The sequence below is a fragment of the Charadrius vociferus genome, unplaced genomic scaffold, assembly GCF_000708025.1.
Source record: "Charadrius vociferus isolate BGI_N301 unplaced genomic scaffold, ASM70802v2 scaffold90, whole genome shotgun sequence".
Taxonomy (NCBI): domain Eukaryota; kingdom Metazoa; phylum Chordata; class Aves; order Charadriiformes; family Charadriidae; genus Charadrius; species Charadrius vociferus.
Window position 1 is genome coordinate 7219945 of NW_009647222.1, and position 10822 is coordinate 7230766.

The following is a 10822-nucleotide window of genomic DNA, read 5'->3' on the forward strand; positions in this document are numbered from 1 at the left end:
ACTCATTTCTTCCATTTGCTTTCTTGCAGAGTTCACTTTTTCTAACAACAGGAATATGTGTTCTGCAAACTCCCGCACAGCTCCACAGCCACCATTGTTTTTGCAGATATAACCAGCAGCCTTCTGAGCAACTGCACAAGCATCAGCAGGCACACCACTCATGCCAGCTTTCTTCAGGCATTCCACATCAGACTCTTCATTTCCTATTGAGAAAGATGACAGACAAGGCAAAATATCACTAAGGGGAAAAACTAAGCAAGCTCAGTATCTTTCTGTGTACATACTAATCTGTTTCTAAAAATTTGTACTCTTGCCACAATTTTCATCTCAGCAGCTCAACAGTACTTTGCACATTTGAGTCAGTTCTCAGAAAATCTGTGATACATGTAAACGCTGATCACACTTCACACAATTTTCAGGCAAGAGAATGGAACTCTTAAGAATAGTAAAACTATTTGAGCAACTGAATAAGCATTTGCAGGACTATGTACTTCAGCTATCACTGAAATATAGTTTTCTACAGAATCATACGGCTTTCAGTTTTAATTCTGTCCATTTCTTTATTTCCATTTCAGAATACAATCTATACTTTATCCATCTGAAATGAACTAGAATCAGTTCAAAATTGTGAGCTGTAACTGTATGCTTATGTAATATGAAAAGCTTTCCTAAGTCTCATTATAAAAACAGCTACGATTTCCCTTACCAAATTAGACACTGATTCATCAATGCCTTTAATATTTAGATTGTACCCTAACAAGCCTTAAAGTATGTACCTGCTTTTGGTGATTGCGTGCTGTAATTTGTATGGCAATCCCATTAAGTTTAGTGTATTAAAAGAGAGCAAAGTGATTTGAAGAAGCTGAGCAGCACTATGAAGTTTGTATTTGTGTATGCTGTACAAATTTTACTACCCAAAAAAAAAAAAAAAAAAGGAACTGACCCAAGTAAGCGACTTCTTTCCAGCTCAAACCTATGTCTTTTTGCCAGTCCTCCAGGACTTGCAATTTATTTGTTGCACTAACTTTTGCTACACATCCCAGCTGCATAGCTGACAGTGTTTTTGAACAATCTCTTTCAGAGATGAGTCGAACCTATTAAAATAAAGTCACGTTAGAGTAAATTCTACATACAAAGATCTAAGACATGTAAGTTGTTTATTAAAAAAGAAAAAACACACAGAAGTTTTGCTCATACAAGCTTTCGCAGATACAGATACCAGAAACGCATTGAATAACTGTTTTCTTCAATTAAAACTCAAAGCAGAAGTGACTAACATCGAAAACCACATTACAGTCTTGAAGTTGCTTTGGGAAAGTGAAACACTATTCTCCAGGCTTCCCCAATGTTTAAAAAAAAAAAAAAATTACATTTGTCTTTTTTAATGCAATATGTACCAGATAAAATACTGGATACCACAGTACAGTGGCATGCTGACTATCTAGTACAATATCATCTAATTGAGCCACAGTAGGGAATAAGAGAATATTTGTAGAAGCAGAATATGATGCAGTATTTTCCGTCACTCCCCTACCTAATAACATCATTTTATTTTACAGTGGGACTTCAGAGCATCAACAGAACACTATACAGACTGAAGGAACATAACACATTAATCTCCAAAAGTTCATTCCAATTTTGAAATTTCAGAAACTATGTACAACACAGGTTAAAACCAGAAGATAATTGCAGCAGGATTTTTAAAACTCTGACACAATCCCTCCAGGTCTTCTGTCCAAGCTGTGGACAAGTTTATCTTCCCTAATTGCTATTTAAATACTAACAAATACTCCACACTGATTTTAAGTACAGGATGAACAGGAGTGGTGCACAAAGCAAGACTACATCAGCAATATATACTAGAAATACATAAAGACCAGGAGGTTTTCAGTGAAAGATACACAGTAAGTATGGAAACGGGCTCCCACAGGCAACAAAAGTGATTACAAGGTTCCTTCTCCTTTTGCCTTACAGAAAATGAAGCTGAGGGAGTTTTGAAAAAAACATCTAATCCATTTTACTGCCCCAAGGCAGTAACAGCTGCATCTAAGTATGTATGAATGTCTAGTGTAACCTGTTATTTAAAAAAACCCCTACAATAGAGACTCCAAAAACTGGATCTGGAGAAGCCTACTTGGGGTATAGCTACCTTTGTTTTTTCCATGCCCGTCTCAATCTGCAACAGGACTGAGTTAAGGCTCTTTGAAGGCAGCCTAAATCTGTACTTAGTTCTTACCCCCTCAAAAATCTTCCAGCTATATCAAAAGCAGCAGCACAGATAGAAAACAGCCAGGAGGCTAATTTTTACATAAATGGAAGGAAATATTCAGATCAGTAGAATTTAGTAGCAGAAATAATAATCCATAATAATAGCCATGATACAATCTGTGTTAGTTTAGTTTTTCATTTACACTGAATTCTTACAACTTCAAAGCACCAAAGTTATGGTTAAAACAAATATGCAGACAGAAGTGTTTGGGGGGGTGATTTCCCCTCTTTGCAACAATCATGGGTGATCTAGGATGAACCGACTAATTTGCCTGGGGTATTTCTTCCTCTTTTATAGCCAAGAGGTAACAACATATCCCTGCTTGATAAAGCTGACTTCTAATTAATGAGTGTCTAGGCTACACAGAACACGATGATTGGTGCTAGTAAAACACTATAAAAAATTCTTTGCACATTTTTTCAGGACAAAAAGAGAAAGATGCTATAGCTATGAATGAGATTGAGAAATTTCTCAAAACACCTGTATTCCTCTAAAGGATCCAAGAACAACATTTGTCCCAAACCTGAACCAATGTATTATGCTGCTTGATCACAAGTACTCTGAAGAAACTTCAACTTTTATGCTGCAGGGTTTTAGAATCTTAACGTTCAGGTTACATCAGAAATAAAGCCTCACACTTCAGAACAACACTTACCTGGATTCCTCTTTTCTTTAATAGATCGATACCAATAATATCTCTATAATCGTAGGAGACCATTTCCTTCTGATCTTCTGTCACATAAATGCGACCATTTGTCAGGCATCCATCAATACTGCAAACCAATAGCTTCACCTCTTTTAATGGCTCTTTGCCAAAATATCCAAAGCTAGACAAAGAAGTCATCTTTTTAGGATGGAAGTTTTTGCACGCTCCAAACCCAAACATTTAAAATACAGTTGTGATCTTCAGACAAAAGAATCAGCTTTGAAATTTTTTTCATGCCTTTTCTCATCATCTTCACTCTCCAACTATATTCTCCCTCTTCAAAGAAAAAAACCCCAGAACGATCCAAAAGACAGCTCAATTATGCTCTCCATTTAAAAATTAAGATGAGATTTAATTCCTTAGCATAAAAGGTTATGTTCTGTGTCATTTATTTGGGGCAAAACCAAAATGGAGTAAAGGATGAAATAGGCACAGAAAACATATTCCGGTCCCACCCATTATTTCCTTAAAGAGGTGCAGAGTAGCTGCAAAGGAAAGGCAGCTGGCAAGATGTAATCAGCTCATGTCTTCTACATGAATGATCTGTCATGTGCACCAGTAAATGTGGTCAAGACCATGGAAGTCTATCAAGACCCTGGAAGCCTAGGACTACTCAGCTGGAAAAGCCACAGATGATGGTAACACATTACTTCGGTATAGTGGGGCCTACCTTTTTCCCAAAGTTGAACTACTTTTTTTTTTTTTTTTTTTTTTTTAAGGAAAACAAAACATAGTGAAGGTAATTCAGATGATTTCAAGAGACAGGAAAAAACAATGGGCAGAAATAAAGTGTCCAATTATCTTTGGTCTTGATTACTTATGTTACACGCATTATGAATTCACATGACGATACTTTGAAGCAATGAGCAATATCAAAAAAATAAAAGAATAAAAAGTGCTTTTACCTCAATACTCTCTGCTCTGCAATAGGCCAATCAATGTCTATATCAATATCCACACTGTGCTCTGCACGCATTTCATAATAGGCCATTTTACCACCCTAAATAAAAGAGAACCCATTAAAATTTCCCGCTTGGGTTAATAGAAATACAAAACTGTACAATTTAGTACCATGTAATGAAAGCTAAGAATCTGGTTACACAGTGGTCACAGTAGCCTAAAATATAAGTGAACCATCCATAATGATGTTTTTGCCAGTGACACCAAACCAAGCATTTGAAACAACTTTCTACAAGCAATGGTTAATAAGTATTTTCATTTTACAACTAGAGAAAGCATGGAAGATAGATGTTAATGCATTATAATCATTATGCCACACTGATTTCACTAGGTCTTTTAATACAGTAAAATAGTAATATCTTAAGCATAATCTCAGTAAGTAAACGCTAATTTTGTTTACTGTCTACACAAAGACTTAATTTCAATCAGAAAAATATCTGCCATATTCCAATGTAATTAAGAAAACTAAAAGCCCCGACCCTCAGAGGGCCCAACCTTCATAAAATGCAGAATTCAGCACAATTGTACTATCCAGATCAACGCTTGCAAGTCCACACAGCACTAGCTGACACTGCACGGGTCTGTGCAAACTATAGAGACCTAAAGCTAGTATCTCTGCATTAGTGAGGTACCTGGAAAAGAGAGAAATAAGAATCTGGTATTCTTGACATACCTAGTAAGGTATTCCCATTAGAAATATGGAAATATCTACATTGGGCTTTCTTTCAGTTCTGCTGACAAATATTGGAAATGATCCGTAAGATCGAAAACTTGTCTTGCATGAGAAAACTGAGAGATTATACTTGTAGACAAACAAAATGAAAGCTGAAGTAAATACATTCGTTCTGCAGTACTACACTGGGACGTGAACATCAGGAAAGAGAAAAAGACTGTTTAAGTTACAGTAGAAAATTGGCATAAGACTAAACTGGCCAAGAATACAAGTTTATAGATTAGATGAGAAGCCTATGACACTGCATGAAGGTGAGTTTCACACCCTTAGTACCACTAAAATGAATTGTAAGATATGCACTGACATCATGGTGAACTGATGTGAAACTCGGTGTTGTATTGTTTTAGGTTTATAGCTACATACTGCTCAAAATCATTTGTATAAATTTGTTTGCTGTGGAGGATGCTGTTAATGGAACTGCCCTAGCTACAGCTAGCCCTGCTAAGTTAAGCAAACTGTCCTAAGGTCAAAGTGTTGTTACTTCATCCTGACTGCATCAGAAATAGAAAGACATTATTGAATTCAGAACCCTCTGTAACAAAAGATGTGTTATTCTAAAGAGCATGAAAAACAGAAGCACTAACCTGCAAGTAGCCTTTCTCAATCAAATGTCTCTTGGCAAAATAAAATGAGCCATTTTCATACAGCTCCCCAGGCCAATCTTGCCTCCGGTATCGTTTTGCTGGATTCAAGTTTTGGGGCTCTGTCATTTTGTTTTCTGTGAACAGAGAAAAACAACAAAATAAGATTTCCAGAATCCCCGTTCAGAGTCACGTAACTTTCTTTAAATAGTGTTCCGTTGAAAAATTAAGGACACAATTCCATCACCAACTTCTTTCATTATTGCCTCTCGTTGCTTAGCTTTATAAAGAATCACTGAATCGCTTGCTCTTTCTTGGAACTGTGGATAACAAACTCTATTTCTAGCAGAAGAAAAGGAAATTTTTCATTCCAACTTAAAAAAAGCCTCCCAAAACCTGAGAGTTTGTCAGCTCCAAAACTGGTAACTAAAAGGAGTAGGGGTGACATTCTTCTAGACTGTCCTTGACAATGTGAAAGCAATACTATAGTCTTTCCGTACTCTCCTAGTACATGATAGGAAGGGGTTTAACTTGCAATGAGGGTAAACACCAAGAATACCATTCAGCTACCTACACCTCAACCCAGGAATGCACTGAGTGAACTCTGAGAGCTGAGAGGACCAACCTGAAATCTGGAATGTGAAAAAAGAGCACATGAGAAGAAATTTTGCCTGTGAAAACATCTTGGCAGTTCCCCAAAATATTTCCTATTTAAGGATACACATTATATTAACTTTTCATAAGTGGTACACAAATAAAGAAGTGTCTGTGAACAAACATAAGGTGCCATATTGTTATCAATGCCAGCAGTGCATGCAGCAGAAACTGAACCAAGGACCAGAGACTTCTGTCCTTACACCACCCAAATTCACATGCACAAAGGAGCTAAAATTCCCTGGGTCTCATGATCTAGTAACCATCAAAAACTTAGAGCGCATTCTCAAGCACCCAAAACATCCTGAGACTTTAGTATATATACACACCTTGTATTTCATAAATACACTAGAGCTTTGTGCTCAATGAAGTAAACATTTCCAGTCAGAGAGAGACACCTTTTGCTTTCAGGGTACATCAATATTAAACCTTAATGCAGACGGAACAACAGAAATACACAGTAGTATTTTTTTAACATAATCAGTACTTTAAAGCCACCTGAAAAAAAATGGGAAAAAAAAAAAGAAAGAAAAAAAAGAGTGCAATGCTAAACTGTATAAAGCTCCTGCAAATTGCTGTCAACTGAAACACCACGCTCCTGAAAGGCCATTTGCTTTTACCCTTAAGCTGCTAATGTTTGCACACTGTGTTCCTTGTTCTCCTTGCATATAGTCCTTGCAACTGAATGATTCCTTATCTCTCGCCACATTAAAAGACTTAGATGTCATTTTATACTAAAGAATTATTTGCTCTTTTAGGTAGGCCTTGAGGCTTTTTTATTTTAATAATCAACCTATAGAGCCTAGGTGGCACACAATGACTTCAGAAAGCCACACAGTACATCCAGATAAGGTTTAGTCTTTCACAGATGTCCGTTCTAGCATCTCAAGATGTGAAGTGGACTTTCACTAAGTTCCCTAAAATGTAATCCACAGAACACAAAACTGCCACTCACCATTTTAATGCCCCTCTTACACTTTATGAACAAACTGTGTCACATTATTTCTTCTCTTATGAGGAACAATGAGAATGTTCAAGTCAGCTGTTTATTCTAAACAAAGGCCTAACTTTTATTCCAACTTAGCTCTAATACCAAGCTTCATTCATTTCACATGCTCTTTTACAGCAAGATGCTTTGTGAACTCATATAAAGTGCTTTAGATGATTTTTTTTCATTTCAGCAGAATAATTGTACTATCTGAGTAACACATTTGTTTTTGAAAAATAACAATGTGGCAATATATGCACTAACCATTTGGAGAAAAAGCAGCAAACATTTCTGCTTTAATCACAGGAAGAAAAACAACATCGATAACGTGAAATAGTTCTTTGCACAAAACAAAAGGTACAATCTTTATTCGTAAGTAAAGATTTCAGTCTTTAGTCATCTTGGCAACTGTAGTTGAGAGTCATATTTTCTTGGGGAAAAATAGTCATATTCTTCTGTACCAGGTCATTAACATGAGTTCAGCCCTCATGACTCAAAGACAGTTTGCAATGTGACATAAGTCAGCAGCCAAATTAGCAGGCTGAAACAAAACCTAAGTCTCCAGGTTAAGAAGTTGACAACCCATCTTCACTAAGACTTTACCTCACATTATTTGTCATTTGTTACATCTGCATAGTAAAAACAAACACCTTCCTAGTTAAGACAGGACTTCAGTGTCATAGCTATATGCACATGAATACCTGCGAAGCAGAAGTTAACATGTAAAGTTTTTGGGAGCTATATTTTGGTCCTAGACCAGGTAATAACATTTTAATTTTCAATACCTTATCAATTTGACAAAACAATTACAGAAATGCTAAGCAATGTAATATCAAAACAGCACTACTAAAAAGGAATTTCTAAGCCATCTCACACCTCTCCAAGAACTCAGCCCCTGCCTCTGATATCCCTTCCTAATCTAAATACCATGGGTATGAAAACAAACCATTTGGAAAAAAAATTGGTTAAGTATAATTGTAACCAGAAACAGCTAAGTATTACCTCCTTTTTTTACCTCGCTCCATCTAAATTGATGCCGTCTCACAACTGAGAAGACAGAATCAAACCCCTCCTTCTGGATCAGATCTGCCACTTTTATAAGATCACTGGGATGTAAACAGGGAGATGTTGCTTGAATATTTCCTACAATATCAACCTCTAAAGAAAAACAAACAAACATTTATGAAATAATTAATATTTTTAATACACACAACCGCAAAGTGTGCATGGTATGAGTGGATGCCACAAAAAAAAAAAAAAAAAAAAAAAAAAAAGGAGAATCTTTCTAGCCTTTACTTACTAAAGGCTTTACTTATTTTTCTAGATAATAAGTACATCATCCCTCTGGGGCTACAACATAAAAGCTTAGCATATTTCACTACTGATTTACCATGATGATGATTAAGAAACTCCCTGATAGCTTCTAGAGAAGTTGAGGAGTCTTGAGAAACTTCAGGGCTTCTGCGATGAACTTGAGCACCAAACTGCTTTGCAACCTTCTCAATTTCATCATGGTCTGTAGAAACCCATATACTGTTGGTAGACAGTGACAGAAATTAATATAAAGAATTGTTGTGGTGAATAAATCCCAGCATTGTTGACTTGCCTGCCATAATCCAACATGAACAAAACCCTGGCTTATGTATTTACTACACCTTGCAATGAAAGGAACTAGTTCTTGTATTTGCATTAGTAAAACTATCCATGTCAGTCCAACAAGCAACTTTTAACTATAGGGATAAAACACACACATTCACTAGATTGTAAAATCTCAACCCTGGGATGCACTTCAATTTAATACTGTAGGGTATTTGATCTATCTTCCACATAGGAAGCTTAAGCAACATAAAATTCAGAAGCATTACCAGAAAAAATCCAGTGTCAGCATGCCACAATTTGTTAGGCATGCTAACAGATCAATGAATTGTGAAAGGGTTGAATGAGGCATTCAAAATCATTTAAGAGTTCAGAAACAAGGCTGACAACAAGTAAAACTGCCGCATAGTTGGAAGATTAGCTTATTCTGCAAGTGTTTTAAAATCTGTTAATTAGGCTCCATACAAACCCAGAGAAAGAGCTGTTCAAGTTACAATCACATATGGTTTTGGCACAGAAAACCTTCAATACTGGTAAAGCAAGATTGTCATTGTTCAGGGATAATAAACGTTTACAAAAGGAAGGGCTAAGTCTGAATATTATGTGATGATAAACACCACCTGAGCACTGTGAGGCCACTGCTGCCATCGTTGGGACAAAAAAAGCATATGAAATATAAAAACTATGAAAAATAACCCTTCTCTCCACAACAGTGGCATTCTCATACATAGCAAAGGGTACTTTACTTAAGTTTTTTCAACCAAAGACATCATGGGATCATCAGAATATGTATGACAGCAATGTCAAGTCACACCCGCGTGAACAAAGGCGGAAGAGGTATTTTCCATAAACTGCTTCAGGCTATTTAGCTTAAATATACACTCCCTATTCAACCAATAGTTTTGCTGTATAACACGTAGGCTCCCAGCACAGCTGTTTCAAAGGTGACTAGAAAACCTAGTGCACTGCCATCCAATGCACCTGTTATGCCTCAAAGGTATGCTGCATAACCCTAATTGGCTTCCTGTTGTGCAAATTCATATGCCAAATAGAAAATGAGGTGGTTGCTCAAACCACCATACTCACCACAGGTCATTAAGCAACGTGGATTAGCATGCATTAAGTAATTATCACTAATCTAGTTCAGAAACATTTTTGACCGCTTCGTTATTAAAAATAAAACAAGTCAGTGATGCTTCCTCTACTTTTCAGATATAGTCAAAAAGATTTTCCAGAACAGGCAATGGTACAGCAGCTATGAGATACAGAAGGCTTATGCTTACTTCCAGCTCTGAATCTAACTGGGCTACATTTCTACTTGACTACATCAAATCCCTGCTCTGAACATAATCCAGTAGGTTTGCACTGGGAACCTGCACCCAGGTATGCCACATACCAAGCGCATCCCAACCACGCACTGGTTTTAATTAAGCTTATCAGTATGTGTAGAGATTCTCAGTTTTGTTCTGGCAGAAAAAAAGAAGTTTGCAATGCCCATATTCTTAATCCTAACATACTTGTTTCTGTCTGGCTCTAATTACTGCTGGCAAAGTTTTGTGCACTTGCCACAAACTGAGCTTATGTTCTGTGTCATTTGGGCACACACAATTACTGCCTTCCACTCAACATTTATGTGCTCTGCCCAACTGTGAGCTCCCAATACAAGGAAGAAAAACTGGAGCAAGCTCAGCAGAGAGCCAGCACGATGACTGGGGCCTGGGAGCCCATGCATGCCAGGGGAGGCTGAAAACGCCATTTCAATTCAGTCCTACGAAGAGAAGGCAAGGGGGCAACTTTATTGCCATCTCCAAGTACCTGGTGGGCAGGTAGAGAGAAAAACAGAGATACTTTTCCTGGAGGAGGGCAGTAAGAGGACACAGACTGCAAGAACGAAAGCGCCAATTAGGTATCACAAAACGTTTTTTTCAGCCTTGAGGGTTATCAATCACTGGAACCGGTGCCCAGAAAGGCCCTGGAGTCTCCGTCCTCAGAGACACCCAGGCTCAGCTGTGTTCAGTCCCAGCAGCCCTCACCAGCCCCGCAGGTGGGACCAGGAGACCACCAACCGCAGCCATCTGTGATGAGGGGGACTACCTACAGCCTAGCAGTTTCATTTAATGCAGCCATACTTTTAAATTACTGTTTTGTAGAAGACCTTGACTCCTTCGGGGCCCACCCTCGCCAGGAGGCGGCAGCTGACAGAGCCCACGGTGGGGCGCAGCCCGCTCCCCCCGCACCACGCTCGGGCCTGATCCTTACCCTGCTAAGGGCAGCCCCGCTCCTTCAGCCAGGATCTCCCCACTACACAACCCACACCCCCAAAACTCCCAAACCC

At 38.0% G+C, this 10822-nt stretch overlaps 1 protein-coding gene across 1 annotated transcript in view; it reads right to left on the reverse strand.

The window, feature by feature from the left end:
* Positions 1-8438, reverse strand: part of CMAS (cytidine monophosphate N-acetylneuraminic acid synthetase) — a gene marked incomplete at its 5' end in the record, with an annotated part of 11313 nt that extends 2875 nt beyond the window's left edge. Inside the window, 7 exons of the mRNA XM_009879771.1 lie at positions 3-203; positions 944-1094; positions 2925-3096; positions 3881-3975; positions 5253-5386; positions 7894-8049; positions 8282-8438. Of these exons, the coding sequence (XP_009878073.1) occupies positions 3-203; positions 944-1094; positions 2925-3096; positions 3881-3975; positions 5253-5386; positions 7894-8049; positions 8282-8438 (1066 nt within the window). The remainder of the gene's footprint in view (positions 1-2; positions 204-943; positions 1095-2924; positions 3097-3880; positions 3976-5252; positions 5387-7893; positions 8050-8281) is intronic.
* Between the last annotated feature and the right edge of the window lie 2384 nt (positions 8439-10822).